The sequence below is a fragment of the Carlito syrichta genome, unplaced genomic scaffold (assembly GCF_000164805.1).
Source record: "Carlito syrichta isolate Samal-C Ts95f unplaced genomic scaffold, Tarsius_syrichta-2.0.1 Scaffold305193, whole genome shotgun sequence".
Classification (NCBI taxonomy): Eukaryota; Metazoa; Chordata; class Mammalia; order Primates; family Tarsiidae; genus Carlito; species Carlito syrichta.
The window spans coordinates 350,024-374,395 of record NW_007249289.1 but is presented as its reverse complement, the minus strand read 5'-3'; the positions used below and the strand labels follow the sequence as shown (position 1 = coordinate 374,395).

Genomic DNA, 24,372 nt, shown 5'->3' with positions numbered 1-24,372 from the left:
GTCTGGGCGACAGAGTGAGATTCCAACTCAAAAAAAAAAAAAAAGAAATCATGAAAAGTTTGAGAAATAGTGTTATGGAAAATACAGTTTTGCTACTTCAAGCACTGTTCAACAGAAAAAAAAAAGAAGAAGAAGAAGAAGACGGGCATTATGTTGCCCAAGTTTAACAGAAACTGCTTTCTTAAAAGACAGGACTAGGCTGGGCTCGGTGGCTCAGCCTGTCATCTTGAGAGAACCATAACAGCGTATACCATAAACTTAGGTTAAGAGCATGCTATAACCCAATAAATATGTAACTGGCTTGTGGACAATAGCACAGCCATTTTAGTTTTCTGCTTTAAAATATAACCTGTAGCTGTTAAAATTTCAGTTATGGGAAAAACTGCAAAGCTCCAGTTCAAGCTTCAACCCCTTCCCTTGACCCACTTCCCCCTTAGCAACAACCAATCAGGTGCGAGAGGAGAATCACCTAAAGTTTCCAAATGTCTCTGCAACTTCCTCAGCTAGTGGGCCAAGGTCAGCCTGAGTCAAGCTAGCCAATCCTCCACGACTGAGCTGACCACCAAAGGTTACTACCCAATTAAATGGTCAACAAGACTGGAAAGTTCCCCCAAACTCCTCCTCCCTTTGTGCAAAAACATAAAAGGTGTCTGCTTAAGGAAGTTAGGGCATCTGGGTGTACTCTGCTGCGTCGGTTGTTGACAGAGGTCCAGGCTCGAGCTTGCAAATAAAGACCCTCTTGAACGTTCATTGGAATTGGCTCTTGGTGGTCTCGCGGATTGAACATTCGGTCACTACAATCCCAGCACTTTGGGAGGCTGAGGCGAGTGGATTGCCTGAGCCCACGGGTTTGAGACCCGCCCAGGAAACTTGACGAGACCTCATCTCTACAATAAAATAAAAAGAAATTAGCCGGGTGTGGTAGAGCACGCCTGTAGTTCCGGCTACTTGGAAGGCTGAGGCAGAAGGATTGCTGGAGCCCAGCAGGTCGAGGCTGCGGTGGCCGGGAGCGGCCACTGCACTCCAGTCTGGGCGACAGAGTGAGACTCCAACTCAAAAAAAAAAAGAGAGAGACAGGACTAACTTAAACCTTCATTTCCTGCTGTGCGTGTCTCTGAGCAGTGTGATCAGAGACTCATAGCTCACTCATCCTGGCTTTTCAGGGGCCTGGAGCAGTATCTGGGACCGAGGCGAGCCCTAAGACACCTTTACATATGACATAGAAACGGTATGTATAGAAATAAATACTGCGTTTCAGAAAGTGCCAGAGTAGTTTCATTTGCTAAGTTGCTTGAAGACAGAGTCTCAAATTTTGTTTCTCTTTCTCTTTTAAACATGTCCCTTGAGTCAGGTTTTCTTTTGTCACAGAGTTCTGCTTCCTTCCGCCGACCCAGCACCGCCTGCACCTAGGACCCTTCCTTGAGGTCCTTCGGGTCCCAGGCAAGTGTTGCTTTCTCTGTCCTGTGACGGCACCGGCATCGTTGTGTGGCTTACGCAAAGCTCAGTGTGGGGCAGCGTAGGGCTCCCGCAAGAGGGAGGCATCCTCCCTGCCCGCAGGGCTAGTCTGCTGGGAGGGAGAGACCCACAGACAGCGAGTGTGCCACAAAACAGAAAGGATGGTGCTGTGACTCAAGTCCAAACAGGTGGCTGTGGGTGCAGCATGGAAGGGGGGATCAGGGACCAGGAAGGGAAGAAAGCCCTATCTGCTGAGGGCTTGAAGGGGCCAGAGGCAGGGGGTCTTTCCTGGGCTCTGAGGACGTTTCTTGGCCTGGGGCTGGGGTCTTTGCTCAGAGGAGCCCTGCTGGGGACGTGTGAGGTCCAGGGGCGAGAGGGCAAGGAAGACGCCTTTCTTTCTCTTCCTAGGGAGACGGGGCCCGGGGCCAGAAGCAGCCTGGATGCCAGACGGCTTGGCAGGATGAGGCTGGAAGAGAAGCTGGCTTCGGGCCACGTGAGGAGGAGGAAGGGACACTCCATGGACACTGAGTAGGCCGGGTAGTTGGATCTCTGGAGTCATGAGAACTTTGCCCTGTCAGCCAGTGGGACGCCCACCTCCCTGGGTGAGGCCTCACGGACTGTTTCTCCTATGTCCTCTTCCTTCCCTCCTTAGTGTCTGTTATGAGCCAAGCTCCGCTCTCCAGAATATGGCTAGCAAACCTCGAGGAGAGACCACCTCACACCAGCTAGAACAGCGGTGATTAGAAAGTCCAAAAGCAGTAGATGCCGGTGTGGATGTGGAGAAAAGGGAACACCGATACACTGTCGTTGGGATGTGGAAGCCTCGATGGAAGTGGGTCTGGAGATCCCTCAGAGGACTCAAGGTAGATCTGCCATTCGACCCAGCAGGCCACTCCTAGGGACCGACCCATAAGGACAGAGGCCACTCTATGAGACACCTGCACTTGCGTGTTCCGTGCAGGACGATTCACAGTTGCGAAGATGTGGACTCAGCCTGAATGCCCATGAACTGATCAGTGAGCAATGAAAATGGAGTGTATACATTCATGCCATGGGAGACTATTCAGACATAAGAAAGAACAAGGCGCCTTTGCAGCGATGGAATGGAATTGGATGGGTGGAATTGGAGACCACCAGCCTAAGGGAAGGGAAGGCAAACACTGCATGTCCTCACTTATATGGTAAGTGGGAGCTACACTCTGGTTTCTCTTCGGACCATCTAACACTTTCACCTTTTGCTCATCCATGGGAGCTAAGCTGAGGGTCTGCACAGGCAGAGAGGGTAGCATCATGGACCCTGGAGACTCAGCAGGGGAGAGACGGGAGGGATGAAGATCACCCCTGGGTACGATGCGCATGGGGAGCGGGGGTGGGCGGTTATTGGTGCACTTAAGACCCAGACCCCTGGCCAGGCCATGTTTCCTGGCTTTGGCCCCCTCCCCTGCCTTGGAGAGGTGAATCTCCTCTTTCTCTCTCTCTCTCTCATTTATTTTAAAATAAATTATAAAGCCGGGCTCGGTGGCTCAGCCTGTCATCCCGCGCTTTTGGGAGGCTGAGGTGACTAGATTGCCTGAGCCCGCGGGTTCGAGACCCGCCTGGGCAGCGAGACCTCATCTCTACAGTAAATCAAAAAATCAGCCGGGCGTGGTAGCGCATGCCTGGAATTCCGGCTCCTCGGAAGGCTGAGGCGGAAGGATCGCCAGAGCCCAGCGGGTCGAGGCTGCGGTGGCCGGGAGCGGCCACTGCCCTCCAGTCTGGGCGACAGAATGAGACTCCAACTCAAAATAAATAAATAAATAAATAAAATAAAATAAATTATAGTTTCTAATCTTAAAAAAAAACAAAAAATAAAAAAAACCCAGATTCCTTCACTGCTGTTCAATGCATCCACAAAGCCAAAAATCATTTGCACCCCCTAAAGCTACTGAAATTTTTTAAAATTACAAGTGTTCATAGACTGATCTAGCAGAACAAACCTATTAACTTACTAACTAGGATGGTAGGAAGGCAAATTGTGTTCTCATGGTAGATAACTCAGGGAAAAAAATTTTTTTGAGTGAGGGTCTCACTCTGTTGCCCAGGTTGGAATGCAGTGGCATCACTATGGCTCACGGTAGCCTCAACCTCCCACCACAGCCTCCCGAGAAGCTGGGACTACAGGCACACACCACCATGCCCGGCTAATGTTTTATTTTTATAGAGATGGTGTCTCCCTATGTTGCCCAGGTGGGTCTAGACCTCTTGGCCTCAAGTGATCCCTCCACCTCAGCCTCCTGAAGTGCTGGAATTACAGGCCTGCACCACCACACCCAGTCAATTATTATTATTACTTTTTGCATGTCTTCCCTATGTTGGCCCACATGCTCAGGGCCCACCAGGCCAGAGAGCTGAGTGCAGGAAGAGACCCAGGAGAACAGCCCAGCCCTCTTTCAGTTTACAGAGTGGACGTGAGGTGCAGACAGCGTCCACCTACCACGCAGTCCCAGAGCTGGGGCCTTTTGTTTCGTTTTGCCTCTAACCGTAACACGAGGTAATGATCATATTTACCCTGCAGGTTGTTGTGAAGCTTCAACGGGTCATAACAGTAAAGTCTCAGTGCCTGTGCGGGGTTGGTGCTCAGAGAACATAAACTTTGCTTCTCTTTCTCCTCCTTTTAGTGGTTATTACTCGCACCGGTGATGACACTAAAAGTAGTTTTCTGTTTTGGTTGGGTTTGGCTGGATTTGGAGTCTCGCTCTGTCACCCAGGTTGGAGGGCGGGGCACACTCATGGCCACCGCAGCCTCGACCTGCTGGGCTCAGGCGATACTTCCACCTCAGTCAAGTAGCTGGAACTGCAGGCGCGTGCCACCATGCCTGGCTAATTTTTGATTTATTGTAGAGACGAGGTCTCACCAAGTTGCCCGGGCTGGGCACAGGCCATCCTCTGGTCTCGGCCTCCCAAAGTGCTGGGATGAGAGGCTTGAGCCACCACGACGATAAGTAGTTTTATCATCAGATGTATCCTATTATGTTATGCTGTGGTTTTTTTTCTTGCGCTTTCAATGAGTTGAAAGCTTTTTTGAACCATCCCTGTTTTATGTATACTGGAAACTAAGACAAAGAGAATATAAGGCATGGATTCTTATGTAAGAATAAGCCATTCTCTAGCCAGGTATGGTCCCTGCTACTCAGGAGGCTGAGAAGGGAGGATGGCCTGAGCCCAGGAGGTTGAGTCTGTGGTGAGCTGTCATCGCACAAGTGTCATCACTGGTGCGAGTAATAACCACTAAAAGGAGGAGATGGTGCCACTGCACTCCATCGTGGGTGACCTAGTGTGAACCTAACTCAAGCAAACAAAAAAATTATCTGTGCATTAAATATAAAATTCTGGATTTCCATGCTCTTTCCTTTGGCTAATCGTCCCGTTTTGTAGGACATAACTTCATAGAAAATGTGTTTGTAGAAGCTGGCTTTCAACAACTCAGGGTGTGGTTTAACAAAGAGTGGAGGGCTGTGTAGTCCTTTTGTTACAAACCTGGACATGGGCAGTGTAGGCTCAATCCTTCATTCAGGTCAGTCACCGTGGGGGCGGTGTGAAAGGAGATGTGTTAGTTACTTCGTGTTGGTAGCCAGGAAACACACAAAAGCGTCAGGAGCAGAAGAAACAAACAGCCCAGGTCCCCGGGAGGGCAGCCTGGGGCCTCCCAGGAGGAGTGCCTTCTGGCAGGGAGACTCCAGGTCCCTAGACCAGAAAACAGAACTGAAACCGCGGCATGGGGAGGACACGGGTTAGCCAGGATCCGGGAATGCTGCACTGCCGATGCATTTGCAGCGAGGACTGAAAGTGGCTTTCTGTGTCCGTGGCTATACACTGGGGAGTCTGTGTGCAGCTTTAATCAGACCAGGCTACGCCCTGCACGGAGGAGGTGCTTTTAAACCAGCCAGCTGTAAACTCTGGAAATCAGCTGAGGGCTTCCGTGGAGTGCCTGCCTCCGCTGGACGTTTGGCCTCCTTGTCTTCTGCCTTGGGAGGTTGGTGCTTTCGTCCTGGAATTCCGCTGCTAAGCCGGGTTTCCTTTCAAAGGCACCTGTGGATGAAAAAAGGCAACCCAGTGCCTGGAAAGCGTTGTAGTCTGCAAGGAGGAGAAGCCAGCATGAGTTGCCTAAAGGCTTCCCATGGGCTGAATCCGGGGTCCCAGCCCAGGCCGAGGCCCCGCGAGGAAGTTGAGCGGGTGGCTGGGGACACGGGCCGGGGCTCAGGCCTGCTGGAGGACCAGCTCAGTGCAGATGACTTTGCAGACATGCACAAGGCCTTCCAGGTGAGTGTGACGCAGCTTGCCAGAGGGCTCGAGCTGCTCGTGGGAACCAGGACGGAACAGATGGGTCTAGATGGGGTATGCACATTTTAAGTAGGACGTTCGCCCCAAAGATGGCATTTAAGCAAATGAATGCTGGCGTCACAATGCGACAGGCCGGACAGTCAAAGAAAATGACAGAAGCACGACTGAGCAAACGTCATACTACGGTTTGCTACCACAATTCAATTCAACTTCGAAAAGTAATGCATAGATAACATCGCTTAAAATGTGCTTACATTTTTTTGCCAATCCACCCCCACACATACTTGTAGAAAGGGTCTCACTGTGTTACCCAGGCTAGTTTTGAACTCCTGGCCTCAAGGGATCCTCCTGCCTTGACGTCCCAAAGTGCTGGGATTACAGGTGTGAGCCACCATGCCTGGCCCCCAAAATATATTCAGTGGTTATAGTGGGGAATTGAAGATCATTGGCCAGGCCTGGACTTGCTACCGTGTGCACAGTGACTTTATTCCTCAGTTGTGTAGGCCAGATACCATAGTTTAGTTTGAAGCAGCTGCACCTGAATATCGTGGACATCAAGGAAGAGCAGTTCATTCTTGGGAAGACTCTTCTTCGAGCGCTGCATGTTTTGGGGCAACAAAGAATGTGCGGTTGTGAGCAAGGAAAGCTGGATCTCTCAGGCAACCCTGGTGGCGACCATCCTGGGGCTTCACGGGGCGCAGAACTCAACACGTGCACATCTCCAGTGGGGAATGCCACCTCCTCCCTCCCTCGCCCTGGGTGGACCCGTGCCTTTTCAAAGCTGACGTTGGCATTTTGATGTCCCCGGGTCCCCTAGGAGGACCCTGCCTCCCACTCTCATTGTTGCTCTTGGAACAATGCTAAAAAAAAAAAAAAAATAGGATTTTAGAAACTATGGAATGAAAGAACTTTAGAAAATATTCTCCAGTGGAATTAGGAAATAAACGGTAGGCATTCAGCCATAAGTGAATCTTTCCCTTTCCTCTGTCTCAGCTCACTGGCTTGGAATTCTGCAGCTATGCATAATGTGCCCCGTGTGTCCAAGTGCTCTTTATTTCAGGTGTGGGCAGAAAGCCATGCTCTCCATGCTGTGGGGTGCAGGTAGATATGCGCTCTCTCCTCTCTATTTCATTAGATTTGCTAAAATACAGTCTTGGGGCTTCAGAAGGTCCCCAAGGGTGCTTGGGGAATCTGTATTAATTTGAAACAGATATACGATAATTTTGAAGTCCCACCTTGAAGTTAATAAAACACAATGGGCCGGGCTCGGTGGCTCAGTCTGTCATCCCAGCACTTTGGGAGCCCAGCAGGTCAACGCTGGGGTTGCTGTGAGCGTGCTACTGCACTCCAGCTTGGGCGATGGAGGGAGACTCCGATTCAAAAATAATAATAGTAATACACAATGAAATCTAACAATAATATTGGCTTGCAATTGGCACACATTTTTTCATCTTAGTATATTTTTTAAAAAAGACTTTTCAACCACTGAAACTGTGCTATGATATGTTTTGTGTAACAAGTTAGACCCTACCTGTACTGTTAAATGAATGTCCCAAGAGTAACAATAATCTCTTTTTAATAGTGTTGATCATATTTAGTAGCAAGAACATGTTCTGTTCTTCATTTTCCCATTTTTAATGTCATATTCATCCAGTCATGGCCAGTGCCCCAAATGACTGTGTCATATTTTGATAGACACAACAAACACTGAGAGCGTGAGGACATCCAGTGAAATGTACCAGTAGATTATGACAGCTCTGACTCTGGAATGAACAGAAACGTGGCAGTTCTGTGCTGGTGTCAAGAACGCAGAGCACTTGAATGAGCCAGCACGACCATGACCAAGTCCATGAGGCGAAGTGCTCAGAAGTCAGGGTTGGGAGTTCTTCTCAAACCAGATTAGTCTTGAGGGAACCCAAGCGAAACTGGGAAATTCATTCTCCATCTTAAACATGTCCAAGGCCAGACCACTTATTTGGAAATTATTTCCAATTGGAAAGGCAGGGCCTGCTGGACCACAGGGGAGGTGAGGATGTATCTCGGGGATTATGTGAACATGGAGGCTTTCCTGATGGTTTTGTAAAAAGAAATGGAGCTTTTCCTGCAGACTTTCAAGACGAAATGATGTTCATTCGTTTTCAAGAGACTCTGCAGACACAGCGCAGCACAATTCCACAGCACATGGGCAGCCGCGGCCACAAGGCAGACCCCAGAGCCAATGTGGCTTCCAAGCCCAGCATGGGCCCTGGAGAAGGAGGGTGGATGGATAATGTCCGTAGCATCCAGCCGCTCTGTCCTGAGCAGGGGTCCACAGACCACAGACAGCCTCTGCTGCTGGTGTAAAGCCAGGTCTTCGAGGCTTTCCAGGCAGCAACTTGTGGTCCAGTGTTCTTGGAAGCACTGTGATTCTGGCGCCAGACTCCTTTACCTCTTAATTTGTCTACTTGTTTGCTTTTGTTTTATACAGATTGCTTACTTGGGGGTGAGGATCTGCCAGATACTAGAAGTAATCTCCTTTATCTCCTTAAGGAGCAGCGGCTTAAGTGGAAACCAGGAAGTTGGGGCTTGAAATTGTGCAGCGAACATTTCGTGAGTCTTTCTAGACGAACACCACACACCGTGTTAATCAGGTGCACATAATCAGGGCTTGTGTGGATGGGGTGATGGAACAATCCAGCATCATGCGGTGTTTCAGAGCCGAAAGTCAGGCTTCCTGGATTTGAATCCCGCTTCCTGGATTTGCCGCTTACAGTGAGACTTTGTACAAATCACTGACCCTCTCCAGGTCTCAATTTCCTTTATTTCTAACATGGGGCTGACAGGGTTTTCGCGAGGATTAGAGGAGATGTTAACAGGAATGCCCTTGGAAGAGTGCTTGCCACACAGAGCAGGTGTGCAGAAAATGTTCGGAACTCCATATTGAGTAGGCAGAGGTCAAACCACACAACCTCTAACTTCGCCTGGATTCTCATTCATACATTTCCTTTAGGAAAGCAAACCTCCAGAGATGCCAGCCGCTGTGTCTCTACGGGCATGTTGGCCGCGGTGGGCGGTGGCAAGAACAAGGGGGTTGAGATGCAAACCCACACAAAAGGGAGGAAGGCTCCACCTTCCCGTCTCCGCCTTCATATTTTCTTAGCAGGCCAAAGATTCGAATTGCGGTCTCGAGACTTTTCTTTGGAACACGTAAGCTACCCGGGTGGGAGGACCCGAAGAGGAACTTGTGGATTTCGTTTTCCCTTAAGCAATGGTGTCAAAGAAGCCAGGTGTCCGCCTGAAGGGAGAGTAGCTGTGGCTTGCTGACGTGAAGGAGTGATGAGAAGTAAAACTGTGGTCTGAGAGAAGGAAGCGTCAGGAAGCCACGGACCTGTGATCGCATGGCATTTCTCACGAGGGTCGGCCAGGCGGAGGGCTGGGCTTTTCTTCCCTTGCGTCTCCCCTGCCGACCTCTGCGTGTCAAACGTGCTGCCTTTGATTTGGAGGTCCCACTGCCTGCTTAGGCTGAGACCACACTTTGTCCTGTGGGCGGTCTGGGGTCGTCCAAGCATTTGGGGAGGCTGAGGCGGGAGGTGCTCTTGAGCCTAGGAGGCTGAGGCTGTGGCGAGCCCGGTCACAGCATCGCACTCCAGCGTGGGCAACAGCCTGTGGACTGTCCTGACCCGAGTCAGTGTCACCTGCCGGCCTATCCATCCTGGCCCAGACGTGGACCTGAAGCTGAGGCTGGCCCTCCCTGGCCTGCCCGATGCTGCCATTTGCCCAAACCCTGCTAAATCTGCAGGTTTAACTGGGTGTGGAGTCTCCCGAGTCACACGTGAAATGAGAAGGGCACGGTGGAAATCCCGAGAGGGAATGCCAGGAGGTGGTCTCGGGAGAGCTCTGGACACATCTCTGTCTCAGGGTGACCGGAGCCCAGGCACGATGCGCTGCGCCCACTCGATCTCCAGGGACCAGAGACGTCCAGGAATCCATGCTGCAAGTCCTCACACTGTACTTGAGGAGAAACACAGTCGTTACAATTGCAGAGCTGAAGCCGGGCTCGGTGGCTCAGCCTGTAATCCCGCGCCTTGGGAGGCCAAGGTGAGTGAATTGCCTGAGCCCACGGGTTTGTGACCTGCCCGGGCAACTTGGCGAGACCTCATCTCTACAATAAAAATCAAAAAAATCAGCCGGGCGTGGTAGCGCATGCCTGTAATTCCAGCTACTCGGAAGGCTGAGGCGGAAGGATCGCCGGAGCCCAGCGGTCAAGGCTGCGGTGGCCGGGAGCAGCCACTGCACTCCAGTCTGGGTGATGGAGTGAGACTCCAACTCAAAAAAACAACAACAAAAAAAACAATTGCAGAGCTGAGGTCCCCTCATCCTTATCCATGTGTCCCCAGGCACCACCCCCAGACATGAGTGTAAGAGGGTCTGTGGTTGATTCATTCTTTCCTCAGAACCTTTAGATTTTCGTGCCTCATAAAATGTGAGACGGTTCATAACGAGCATTTCAACAGGTGTCTGCAATAGAACCGGTAATTAAGGCCTAAAATTGAATACGATGTTATCCAAGGATGTTGCCGATTAGATAATCTTTGTTATTTATGTATTCCCCTCCCCCAACCGTTTTTGAGTTGGGGTCTCACTCTGTCACTCCAGGCTGGGGTGCAGTGGCGCGATGACGGCTCACAGCGGCCTCAGTCTCCTGGTTCAAGTGATCCTCCTGCCTCAGCCTCCCAAGTAGCTGACAGGCACCACTACCCCAGCTAATTTTTAAATTTTTTTATAGAGACAAAAATCTCACTGTGTTGCTCAGACTGGTCTCGAACTCCTGAGCTCAAGCCATCCTTCCTCCTCAGCCTCCTAAAGTGCTGGGAAAATCCATATTTTGTATAGGATGTGAAAACTGTGTAAAATACATGGTAGCTGAAACACAGTAAGGATTGGTTTCTTGCTCACATCAAGTAGAAAACAGAGATCCTCATTGGAGGGCAGTTCCAAATAGGGTTGGGGTCCCAGGACATCCTTCTGTCTTCCAAGCTTGCAGTTGTGACAGCCCATAGAAAGGGGACGAGCAGAAGGAGCCCTGGGGTGGGGGCTCTATGGACCCATCACATGACCACGCCCAGCTGCAAGGAATGCTGGGAAGTATAGACACATTTTGCCGGGATCATGATCTCACCCGTGGTCCTCTTAGAATTGAGAGGCAGGACAATGGCCTCTCTCCTTTTGTACGTGAAGGAGAGTCACGCACCTGTGTTTTGTGTTTTGCCCCAACTGCCGGGAAGCTGAAGCTAAATTTAGTGTTCAACCGACACAACTATTCTCAACTTAGGCTTTCTGGGACAATTATCTGCTATTTCCCTCAGACGACCCTTATCATTTTGGCGCTAATAGTTCTACTGCCTCTGTCCCTTCTGTTGTTTTCAAACGGAAGCTCTCTCTGCAAGTCAGCGGAGGAAAAAAGGAGGCGTGACAACTTACTATCTTTCCAGTGTGGTCAGATTTTATAAAGCACTTCTGTAGGCATCATGCCCTCTATGTGTGTGTGTGTGTGTGTGAGTGTGTGTGTGTGTGTGTGTGTGAGTGTGTGTGTATGTGTATGTATAAATATTTTTGAGTTGGGGTCTCACTCTATTGCCCAGGCTGGAGTGCAGTGGCACTATCAAGGCTCACTGCCACCTCGTCTCTGTGGCTCAGGGGATCCTTCTGTCTCAGCCTCTCTAGTAGTTGGGACTGCAACCATGCACTGCTGCACCCCAGCTAAATTTTTTGATGTCTTGTAGAGATGAGCCCTCACTATGTGGCCCAGACTGGTCTCGAATTCCTGGGCTCAAGTCATCCTTTCACCTTGGCCTCCCAGAGTGCTGGGATTATAGGTGTGGGCCACCGTGCCTGACTAAGTTTGGTAATATCTGTCAGGATTACAAACGTGAATGCTCTCTGGCCCAACAGTTCCAATTTTAGGAATTTATTCCACAGATTATTTTCTCAACAATGCTGAAAGTTATGTGTACAAGCTGAAAAATGACCACATCATTTGTAACAAAAAATGCCGGAACCAACCTAAATGCTAAAGTCCGGGACACACATGCAATGAAGAGCTATGCAGTTGTACAGAAGAACAAGGACACTCTAGAGGCAATGAGATAAGATGACCCTTTGGCTGAATTGTTAGATGCAAAAGCAATCTGCAGAGCACTCTGTGTAGACATAGCAACCCGTGATCCCACACATGCCTAAAATTCTTTGCTGCAATGTTATGGCTCCCAATAAAGGGGGGGCAATTCTTTTAGAAGTCTGTGTTTATCCTGCTACCATGAGATTTCAAAATGAAGACCGAGCAAAGCTCACTTGTCCGTTGGCTATACCATTTCACGGTCAGGTTCGTCCCCCAATGTTTCTAGCGCAGGCCAAAACAGATGCGATCATCACCGTCTTAGACTTACAGTAGAGACTTGAAGACTTCCAAAGACTTTGAGAAAAATAATAGCAACAATTATATTTCTTCGGGATGATGGCCATATTCATGTCCAAGAGAAAGAGGGATTTATTTGTCAATCCCCCCTCCCCCCACCGCTTCAGTTCATTTCTAATTCACCAGCGGGATAGGAGATCTACTGTTGAATCTTGGGTTTGGTAGAGTTTGGTTCCAACCCTTATATTCAGTATATTCAGTACAGGAATTTCAAGGCTCACGGCTTTGTTAATCACAAAAATTTAACTCCATCAGAATCGATGACTCTCGGATCATTGATATCATGTAAATGAAAATTAAATCTAACTGAAGTTCATTGAAGCAGCAAAAAGGGCGCTCTGAACCTTGGCCAACAGATGGATTTCTCATGCTCGGTGGCTCGATCTCTCGTGAATGTTCATTGGCAGGTGGAAATTGCAGGGACGATATAAATGGATGCTGCTGTTTTGACATAGTTTATCTAATCTTCAGCTCCAGGAGCCGTTCACAAGGTTTGACAGCAAACCCTAATGCATATTCATAACCAACACGCTTTGTAACCGAGGGAAATTGAGGCAAGTGCCACAGAGTGAAGCATGAGACAGCAGCATGCTAATTTTAAATTTAATTATAGAGATGGGGAAAGGCAGCATTTTGATAGTGTGTACTCATTCAGCTGTCACAGAGCATTAGCAGAAAATCACGCCGAATGTCTAACAAAAGAAATATCAATTCTGGTGAAGTGGTTGTTAAAACTAGCAGGTTCTGGAGGAAACAAGATTTTGAGATCCCATTATAAACTATTTTTCATGCCGGGGGGTGGGGAAGAATTACAGAATTCCAGTGATCTGAAATAAAAGCCAAAAACTTTAAAACTATAGGAAGGTCTTTGGTCCATGTGAGATTTCTGCTTATGGAATGCTTCGGCATGCTTAAAGGCTATGTTCAGCGGAAAATTAGGAAAAGCAAAAGCTGGTGTGATTAGTGTGATCGTGTTCCTTGCGATAACCTCGAACCACGTCTTCTTAACTCACCTGGGCTCCCCACCCAAGCGTGAGCATTTCAAGAGCCTTGATTGTGTCTTTTTCATCAAAGTTAGCGCTGAGTGTTTAGAATACCGTTTGGTGTGAGACAGGCACTTAATCCATATTTGTTGAATGATTCAATAAATGAACCTACGTCTTGTTTTTTAGTATGGTATGCATGCCTGATATCTATTTATTAAAGACTAGGTCAGTGGATGGACAGATGGGTGGACGGAAGGATGGATGGACGGACATATTTCTTACAAATCATCATTGGACATGTATTTTCAGGATCTGGAAGCAAATACTCAGAGTAAGTGAGGGCAGTGAACCACTTGGGTCAGTGACACGCTAGGCCAAGGTCAACCATTGATAGAAAATACCCAGACCAGGGTGAACTGTGCTCCCTCCACCGTTTTAAACTGGGACATTTATACTTTTCTTGGACAAGTATTTACTTACAGAGTAGGAGGGAAAAAAAGCATTTATCTCTTCATTTTATTACTAAATATGCTATAGGAAAGAACTTGGGGCAAACAAATATGAACAACATTGCTAAGGGTTGGCAGATTTTGAGAGTAAAAGCTAAGTGTGGGTCTCGGACATGTCATTGCTCTTTTTTTTCTTTTTACCAGAAAGGATGCGAATATTTAGACTTAAGAGAACTACTATTTTCTAACAACCAATTGGTGAATCTTAAGAATTATACCATAAGGTGAGGGGTTTGTTGTTGGGAATACTTCACTGATAGGAATGAAGATTTGTTCAACCTTTTAGAGGAGCATTTGGCAAGGTATATCGAAAGCTTTAAGAACGTACGAGGCGGGCTCGGTGGCTCAGCCTGTAATCCTGCGCCTTTGGGAGGCTGAGGGGAGTGGATTGCCTGAGCCCGTGGGTTCGAGACCCGCCTGGGCAGTGAGACCTCGTCTCTACAATAAATTAAAAAATCAGCCGGGCGTGGTAGCGCGTGCCTGTAATTCCGGCTACTCGGAAGGCTGAGGTGGAAGGAACGCCGGAGCCCAGCAGGTCGAGGCTGTGGTGGCCGGGAGCCGCCACTGCACTCCAGCCTGGGCGACAGTGTGAGACTCCAAGTCAAAAAAAAAAGAATGTACAAATTACTTGATCCAGTAATTCCGTTTCTAGAGAATTTCTCCCAGGAAATAATTGGACAACTGAGGAGCAATATGTTTGTAGGAATCTATGTTACAGGGTTGTTTATATAAAACAGGAAGCCATTGGGAACATTTGAAAATTTTAATAATGGGGACTATAAATAATTCTGTATCTTCTCCATAAGATGTTGTGCAGTCATTAAAAATAATGATGAAGACTCATACGAAAGACATAGCTTTATAGTATGAGGTAAGTGGAAAAAACATGGAAAGATAAGTATATCATGACTTTTTTCTGAACAATACACAGTCCTTCTATTTCCCCCAAGAAAAAAATCTGAAAGGATGATGGCATTATAAATGATTTTAATTTTTAGCTTCTCTGTATTTTCTATGATAAACACGAATTATTTTGTGCAAAATAATAAGCAATTTTTATTTTGCTTTCAATTTTTTATTTTCTTGAAAGTTGTGGGGTGCACGTCAGGACTGGGTGCATACGTGGTTTAGGTAGAGGTGAGTTCTGGGCCTCCCATCGGACCTCCCTTCGCCTGCGTTAGGATCAGGCAGCCGTATTGATGTCATGTGTCCCCCTCCCTGGCAGTGTTCAGCTACTGCTAAGCCCTTTTTTGTAGTACTGTGATAGGTGTTCAGCATCCACTTATGGGTGAGAACATGTGGTACTCAGTTTTTTGTGTCAGTGATGGATCAGCGAGTATGATAGACTCCAAATCCATCCAAGTTGCTGCAGAGTTCCTAATTTTGTCCTTTATTGCTGCATAATATTCCATCATGTATATGCACCACATTTTCTTTTTTTTTTTTTTTTGACCCAGTACACTTTTGATGGGCAGCATGGTTTTGCTGTTGTGAATAGTGCTGCATATTAAACATGTGCGCACAGGTGCCTCTTTTGTAGAATGATTTGAGTTCCTCTGGGTATATTCTCGGAAGGAGGACTGCCGGGTCATATGGAAGGTCAATGTCTAGTTCTTTTAGAAATCACCACACTGTTTTCCATAGAGGTTGAACTATTTTACACTCCCACCAACAGTGGAGAAGCATTCTCTTTTCTCTGCATCCTCACCGGCATCTGTTGTTTTCTATTTTACTAATAATGGCCATTCTTACTGGAGTTAGGTGGCATCTCAGTATGGCTTTGATTTGCATTTCTCTGATGATGACTGAGGCTGAGCACTTTTTCATGTGTTTGTTGGTTGCTCATTTGTCTTCTTTTGAGAAGTGTCTATTCATGTCTCTTGCCCATTTTTTAATGGAACTGTTTGTTTTCTTCTTTTTGGCACGTTTGCGTTCCTTGTAGATTCTGGATGTGAGGCTTTTGTCAGATATACAGTTGGCAAGTATTTTTTATTTCCCATTCTGTGGGCTGTCTTCCCACTCTCCTGATGGTTTCTTTTGCTTTGCAGAAGCTTTTGGTTTGATGAGGTCCCACTTGTCTATCTTATCTCTTATGGCATGGATATCTGGGATTTTGATCAGGAATCTTATAGTTTGAGGTTTTATGTTTAGGTCTTTGATCCATTTAGAGTTGATTTTTGTGTATGGTGATAAGTAGGGGTCTTGTTTCACTCTTCTGCATGTGGTCAGCCAGTTTTCCCAGCACCATTTACTGAATAGGTTAGGTTCTCCACTCCTCAGCTGATTGTTGGTGGTGTGTTTGTCGAAGATGGATTGGTTGAGAAATTGAGGTTCTGCTTCTGGAATTTCCATCCTGTTGCATTGGTCTATATGCCTGTTCTTGTACCAATACCAGGCTGTTTTGATTATTGTAGTCTTATAATAAATTTTAATGTCTGTGATACCTCCCACTTTGTTTCTTTTGCAGAGGATTGTTTTGCTATTTGTGGTCATTTTTGTCTCCAATTGAATTTCTGTATTGTTGTTTCCAGATCTGATACAAATGATGATGGTAATTTAACTGGTACTGCATTGAACCTGTAGACTTCCTTGGGTAGGATGGACATCTTAACAATGTTGATTCTTCCAGTCCATGAGCATGGGATATTTTTTCATTTGTTTGTGTCTTCTTTGATTTCTTTGAGCAGTGTTTTGTAGTTTTCATTGTAAAGGTCTTTCACTTCTCTGGTTAGGAAGATGCCAAGATATTTCATTTTTTTGTGTGTGGCTACTGTGAATGGGATTGTACATTTTATTTGGTTCTCTGCCTGTTTATTGTTGGAGTGTAAAAATTTGACTGTCTTTTACACGTTTATTTTATACCCTGAGACTTTGCCATAGTCCTTTATCAGTGCAAGAAGGTTTTTGACAGATTCCCTTGGGTTTTCCAGGTATAGGATCATGTTGTCTGCAAAGAAGGATAGCTTAACTTCCTCATTTTTATTTGGATATCCTTTATTTCCTTCTCTTGCCTGATTGCTCTAGTTAGGACTTCCAATACTATGTTAAACAGGAGGGAGAAGACTTGTCTTGTTCCAACTTGCAGGGGGAATGCTTCCAATTTCTGTCCATTTCGTAATGTGCCATCTGTGGGTTTATTGTAAATGACTTTTACTATTTTGAGGTAAGTTTCCTCTATACCTAGGTGTTCAAGGGTTTTTGTCAAGAAGGGATGCTGGATTATATCAAAAGCTTTTCCTGCATCTAATGATACAATCATGTGGTTATTATTTTTACATCTGTTGATGTATTTAATTACATTTATGGTCTTGCAGATGCTGAACCAGCCCTGCGTCCCAGGAATGAAGCTTACTTGGTCATGGTGGATAATTTTTTAAATGTACTGTTGGATCTGATTTGCTAGAATTTTATTGAGAATTTTTGCATCTGTGTTCATCAGGGCTATTGACCTGTAGTTCTCTTTCTTTGTCGGGCCTTTGCTTGGTTTCAGTATTAGTGTGATGTTAGCTGCATAAAATGATTTGGGGCAAGTTCCGTCTTCCTTGATTGCCTGGAATATTTTCAACAGGATTAGTATCAGCTCCTCCTTGTATGTTTTGTAGAATTCTACTGGAAAACTGTCTGGTCTGGGGCTTCTTCTTCTTTTTTTTTTTTTTGGTAGATAGTCCTCTTATTGGGAGGCTGAGGTGAGTGGATTGCCCGAGCCCACGGGTTCGAGACCCGCCTGGGCAGCGAAACCTCATCTCTACAATAAATTAAAAAAAAAATCAGCCGGGCATGGTAGCGCGCACCTGTAATTCCGGCTACTCGGAAGGCTGAGGCGGAAGGATCGCCAGAGCCCAGCAGGTTAGGCTGCGGTGGCCGGGAGCGGCCACTGCACTCCAGTCTGGGCTACAGAGTGAGACTCCAACTCAAAAAAAAAGATAGTCCTCTTATGATGAAGTCAATTTCCTGGGATGTTTTTGGTCTATTTAGGGACTCCATTTCTTCTTGTTTCAACCTTGGGAGGTTGTGTGATATCAGAAAGTCCTCCATTTTGTTTAAGCTTTCAAATTTGTTTCCATACAGGTATGTGCAGTAATTTCTGATAATCTTCTGTATTTCTTTGTGGTTGGGTATGACTTGATTTTTTGCATTTCTGATTGTGTTTATTTGGGCTTTTTGTCTCTTTTTCTTGGTCATTCTGGCTAGAGGTCTGTCAATCTTGTTTATCCTTTCAAAGAACCAGCTTTTTGTTTTATTGATTTTTTCTATGACATTTTTGTTTTCTGTGTCCCATATTTGGGTTTTTCCTTGTTGATTTGAATTTTTCTGCTGAAGAATAGGGTTTTGGTGGTCTTGTCTTTTCAGCATGCTTAGGTAATTTGTTAGACTGTGGACTTAGGATCTTTCTGTTTTGTTGATGTGTGTTCATGGAGATATAAATTCCTCTCTTAGTACTGTTTTCATGGCATCCCAGAGGTTTTGGTAAGATGTATCTTTGTTTTCATTTGTTTCCAAGAATCTTTAAATTTTTGTTTTGATTTCTGTGTTGACCCAGGAGTTGTTCAGCATTATGCTGTTTACTGTCCATGTCTTGTGTGTTTTGGGGGAATTTTGTTGGTGGTGATATTTATTTTTCTTCTGTGGTCTGAAAAGGTGCATGGTAGTATTTCAATCTTTGTTTATTTGATATGGCCTAGATGTCCCCAGTGGAACTCTGCCTCTGGCTCTCTCACTGTGCTCCCTCTGTGGCCCTCACTGCCAGTGTCTGGCCTGGCGCTACGGTGGTCAAGCAGTCCGGCAATGGCAGTTACTCCCAGCAGCCTCTTCTCGGGAAAAACTTTATTGGTTTTAGAAAGGGGCACTCAACTTCTGCACTCCAGGATATGCTAGGCTCCAAGCACAGCAGCTGTGGCACCAACTGCTTCACCAGGAGGGCCCTGGCCACTTGCTCCTGAGTCCCCACTCAGTCAGCTACTCACACACCCACTTACACACAGACACACATGAAAATGTGTCCATACACTCACTCACTCACACAGGGACTCACACGGTCCACCTGGCTCCGCTGTCATCTTTGAGGGATTGTCCTAATAATTAACAATTTTCAAAGTGTGTTGGCACATTTTCCTGTTGCCAATTCAAAGCCCGTGATTGTAATGACAACAAGCCTATCAAGTTTATTACAAAGAAAATGTTGGAGTTTGCACTTAGGTTTAGAACTCAATTTTCATATAAGTTACAGTGAAAGCCGAATCTTACCAAGCTCAGAGGTTGAAGGAAATTTCAGTTTATGCTTTTTGTAAAAAGATAAGCGGATCACTGAACTGACTGTAACAGCAGAAAATGCTTTCTGGGCAAAAGGAAATGATTTTTAGGGTATTCTTTGGCAAGAATTCTTGGAGAGAGGAAGATTTTCTAGAGGTCTAAAGTCGAACTCATTGAGATAATCAGCCAGACATTCTGAGTGTATTAGTTTCTGGTTCTTGAAAGGACAATTGGAGATGATAAGTGGTTATTTTCTCACTGAATGTTTAAGTAGATAGAGCAAAATAAATTCACAAACATTATTTCAGAAAGAGCTGAATGAGATTATGTTTTCTAATGGCTCATGTGCTTTTTACCCTTATTAGAGGAAGAATTCTAGCAGAGGCAGGAGTAGCAATTTTTGTATCTTGAAAATACTACCAGATAAAGAATATTGGCCGGGCTTGGTGGCTCAGCCTGTAATCCCAGCACTTGGGGAGGTCGAGGTGGGTGGATTGCCTGAGCCCATGGGTTCGAGACCAGCCCGGGCAACTTGGTGAGACCTCGTCTCTACATAAATCAAAAAATTAGCCAAGCAGGTAGCACACACCTGTAGTTCCAGCTACTTGAAAGGCTGAGGCAGAAGGATCACCGGAGCCCAGCAGGTCGAGGCTGGGGTGGCCATGAGCATGCCACTGCACTCCTGCCTGGGGGATGGAGTGAGACACTAATTCAAAATTTAAAAAGAATATTGATTAATAGGAATAAAGTAAAATATCTTTTTAAAAAACACTGTCTAAGAGGCCTGTATTCCAGTGGGAGCACATTGTCTATTGAGATAATGAAGCGATGACACTTTTAATTTAATGAGAATTATTTTATGCCCTACATTTTGCAATGAAGTAAATTTTCCTAAGTTCCTAATGTTCACTTATCTATACCAAATCTGTGCTTGTGAATTTGGCTTGATGTGAATGTGTCTGCAACAATAATAATCAATGTTTGAGTCAAGCTGCTTAATCCTTTAAGACGGATTATTTTATTGGTGCCTTTTCTAAACCCTGAGAGAAGTTATGACCTAGGGACACATAGCTATCACGTGTCCAATTCAGGCATAAAACCCGGATGCGAACTGAACTTTACTTTCACCAGGCCCAGGTAGGACAGCTTTCTATTTGTGACTCCAATGAAGAGAGGCTGGAATAGTGTGTACAGTTGTTTCCGATGGATAAGATTAATGTACTAACACTAGAAATAAGGGACATCTCCAAAGCCTTACACACGCGCACGAGATTTTAGCTAAGTTCTCAGAGAACAGCCCTTGCTTCCAGGACGATTCGAGGGATGGCTCTTCTGGTCTCCAAACCCTTCAGTGGGGGTTCACATTTATTGCGTATAAACGTGCTATGCGCCCACGTGGCATCATCCCATGTGCTGCACACACTCTAAACAAGGATCACAGCCTCACAATAGCCCCGGGGGCGGGTTGTTACCATCCATCCCGAGGCTGGGCTCAGAGCCCACCTTTGCACCCCACAGCCTCCCTCCCTCAGTGTGATCATGATGGAATGAATGAATGAACTCTGGTTCCAGAGGCAGGCGTTATTGCTAAAATGAGAATTAATTGTGGGGTAAAAGTTGAGGCCTGTATGCTTTTAAGCTTGTATAGAAAGATCGAGCACCTTAATTGTACATTTAACTGATTCGTTCAAGTTGGCTTGTATAGAATCAATAAACAAGCCATGTATTAGTCACAGCATAATGCTTCTTGAAACACATGAGAATTTTTAAGTAAAGGTAAACTATTAGATTTTAAACAAAGGCACTGAAAACACTTGGTTTTATTTTCAGACATAGAACAGAAAATGCTAATGGCTGAACAGTCATTAGCGGATGCATCAGGAATGGCCTACAATTGCATGTTTTTGTAAGTTTCGCAAACTGGGCACGTTCCCATCTCTCCCCCAGTGTGGATTGCATGATCAATGTGCAGAGAACTACACAGTTGACTATTATGTTACTTTGAGGAAGAACATTTGTTATTTAAAACCTGTTTCTTGCCAGGCACGGTAGCTCAAGCCTGTAATCCCAGCACTTTGGGAGGTGGAGGCGAGTGGATTGCCTGAGCCCACGGGTTCAAGACCCACCCAGACAACTTGGAGAGACCTCGTCTCTACAATAAATAAAAAAATTAGCCGGGTGTGGTAGTGCATACCTGTAGTTCTGGCTACTTGGAAGGCTGAGGTGGAATGATCACCAGAGCCCAGCAGGTCAATGCTAGGGTGGCCGTGAGCGTGCCACTGCACTCCAGCCTGGGCAACGGAGTGAGACTCCAACTAAAAAAAAAACTCTGTTTCTAATTCCACATTCTTGAATGTAAAAAAGAAATTGTTTTGGTATTTATCAGAGCAGTTTCATGTTCTTAGAAACAAAAATGAACTACCAACTCCTAGGAAGAAAATACACTGAGATTCTTCTATAACAGTTTTATTAATGAGATAATACAGATATAAAGGTTAATTCGTGTCATTATGTAATTGTTTAACATAAAAGATCAACATTGACTTCATTTTCAAGACTTCTGTTCGCAGTCTTGGCCCAGAAGGAGTGTGTTTAGGACCAGGTTTCTTTCTCTACACTTAAAATCTGGGTCACTGGAAAATTTCCATCTATCCAAACATTTCAGTCTAAAAATAACAAAGATAAGAATGAAAGACTTCTGACTGGTTCAGAGGGCCCGATCTCAATTATTTCTCACAAAGTTAATTTATTTAATTAAATGCCCAAACTCACCTCCAACAACTGATTACCGAGTTCCTTGCCCACATAGTAGCTCACTTGATCCTTTTTTAAAAAAAACAAATTATTCATTCATTTGTTACTATTATTATCACTGTTTTGAGTCGGGGTCTCACTCTGTCACCCAGACTAGAGTGCAGCGGCATGATCACAGCTCACCGTAGCCTCGACCTCCTGGGCTCAAGCAGTTCTCCCTCCTTACCCTCTCAAGAAGCTGGGATTACAGGCGTGCACCACCACACCTGGCTAATTTTTTTTCTTGTTTTTTTGTAGTGATGATGACTCGCTATGTTGCCCAGGCTGGTTTCAAACTCCTAGACTCAAGTCATTCTCCTGCCTCGACCCTCCAAGGTGCTAGGATTACGGACATGAGCCACTGCCCCCAGCCGGCATCTCACTTACTCTTGGCAATGATTTTCTTGCAACGGACACTCCTATCCCTGCTTTACAGATGGGAAAGGATGGTTCTACCGTGAAGTAGCTTGCCAGTGGTTCTTACAGCTCCTGGTGGAATCAAGAAGAGAGCTGCGTGCGTTGGTCCTGCTGTACCACACGCTGGTTCCAGTGCATTCTGTCAGTCCTATCTTGGGCTCGGAAGTAGAGGGAAAGTGATTCTCTCATCATGAATCTCACCGGACTAAATGGCCCACCAGTGTTAAGCCATATTATTTGTGGATTCTGCACCAGCAAGTTTGCCTGCTTCCTGAAATTTATTTGCAAACCCGAATCGATACTCATGGCTCTTTCGTGGTCCTTTGCAGACATGCGCCAAGTCCCCCAGTGCACACATGCCACGTGGTGGTCAGAATGGCGACACTGCCTTGTAGTCCCTGCTTTCAAGCTGTAAACAAGGGTCCCTTACGCTGTCTTTCTAGTGCCATATTTTTCACATCTTGGGGCTTTTGGTTGGGGATATTGCTGTTTAAAAGGGCCCCCACTGTAGTTGTAGAGTGCTATCTCATGATCATATGCTCAAAGAGGCTGGGATGGGCCCTACTGAGAATATATGTGTGCAAGCTTCATTCAGGCATGAGTTATGATACCGTGGGTGTGGGTTCCATGGAGATGAATTAGTGACATATATCAAATTGAGGTGTTTTTCAACAGAAACACACATAAAACAGAATTATGTATTGAGCCGTTGATGAAATCATTGTGACCGGAAGTTTGTAGAAACCCAGCCTGTGCTTCACCTGAGAGTGGTGGTTCAATATCTGCGAATTTAGTGATCACAGAGACTTTACAAGACACAACTACCATGAGTAACAAGAATCCATTGCAAGTAGTTTCACTGTTCTTTATAATGGCCTATTCACAGAAGTAGCCTCCTTGCCCTTGGGTTAAGTTTTCATCATGGTGTAACTTGACTGGCTGTGCTCAACCCTCTTCAGGGATTCACCCATTTGCTATAAACCACCGGGCAGGCATACTTGAAGATATTGTGGATTTGGTTCCAGACTACAGCAATAAAGGGATGATCATGATGAACTGAACCACATAATTTTTTTAGTTTCCTAGTGCATTTAAAAGTTATATTTATACTATATTATAGTCTATTAAATGTGCAATAGCATTATGGATAAAAATATATATACTTTAATTTAAAATATTGTATTGCTAACAAATGCTAACAGTTATCTGAGCCTTCTGAGAGTCATAATCTTTTTTCTGGTAAAGAATCTTGCCTTGATATTGATGGCTGTTGACTGATCAAGGTGGTGGTTGCTGAAGGTTGGGTTGTCTGTGGCAATTTCTTAAAATAAGACAACAATGACATTTGATGCATTGATGGATTCTGCCTTTCACAAAAGATTTCTCTGAAACACGCAATGCTGTTTGGTAGCATTTTGCCCACAGAAGAGTTTCTTTCAAAATGGGAGTCAATCCTCTCAAACCCTGCCACTGCTTTATCAACTAAGGTTACAAAATATTCTAAATCCTTTGTTGTTGTTTCAAGAAGGTTCATGGCCTCTTCAAAAGGAGTAGATTCCATCTCAGGAAACCCCTTGCTTTGCTCATCCACAAAAAGCGGCTCCTCATACGTTCAAGCATGATCATGAGATGGAAACAATTCAGTCACATCTTCAGGATCCTCTTCTAATTCTTGTTCTCTTGCTGTTTCCACCACATCCTCAGTGACTTCCTCCAGTGAAGACTTGAACCCCTCAAAATCATCCATGAGGGCTGGAATCCATGTCTTCCAAACTCTTGGTGCTGTTAGTATTTTGACCTCCTGTGTTCACAAGTGTTCTTAATGGCATCTGAAATGGTGACTCCTTTCTTGAAGGTTTTCAATGTACTGTGCCCAGATCCATCAGAGGAATCACCAGCTAGAGCCTTACCACGTGTATTTCTTCAGGAATAAGACTTGAAAATCAGAATTATTTCTTGATCCATGGGCTGCAGAATGGACGTTGTGTTAGCAGGCATGAAACAGCATTGCTTCCTTGGACATCTCCATCAGAGCTCTTGGGTGACTAGGTACATTGTCAATGAGCAGTCATATTTTGAAAGGAATCTTTTTTTCCCTCACCAATAAGTCTTAACAGTGGACCTAAAATATTCAGTAAGCCATGCTGCAAACAGATGTGCTGTCATCCAGGCTTTGTCGTTCTATTTG

General features: G+C 45.6%; 1 protein-coding gene across 1 annotated transcript in view; it reads left to right on the top strand.

Moving 5' to 3' along the window:
* Positions 1-5,256: 5,256 nt before the first annotated feature.
* Positions 5,257-24,372, top strand: part of WDR49 (WD repeat domain 49) — a 134,153-nt gene continuing 115,037 nt past the window's right edge. The window contains 1 exon segment of the mRNA XM_008061292.1: positions 5,257-5,754. Coding sequence (XP_008059483.1) covers positions 5,257-5,754 — 498 coding nt within the window.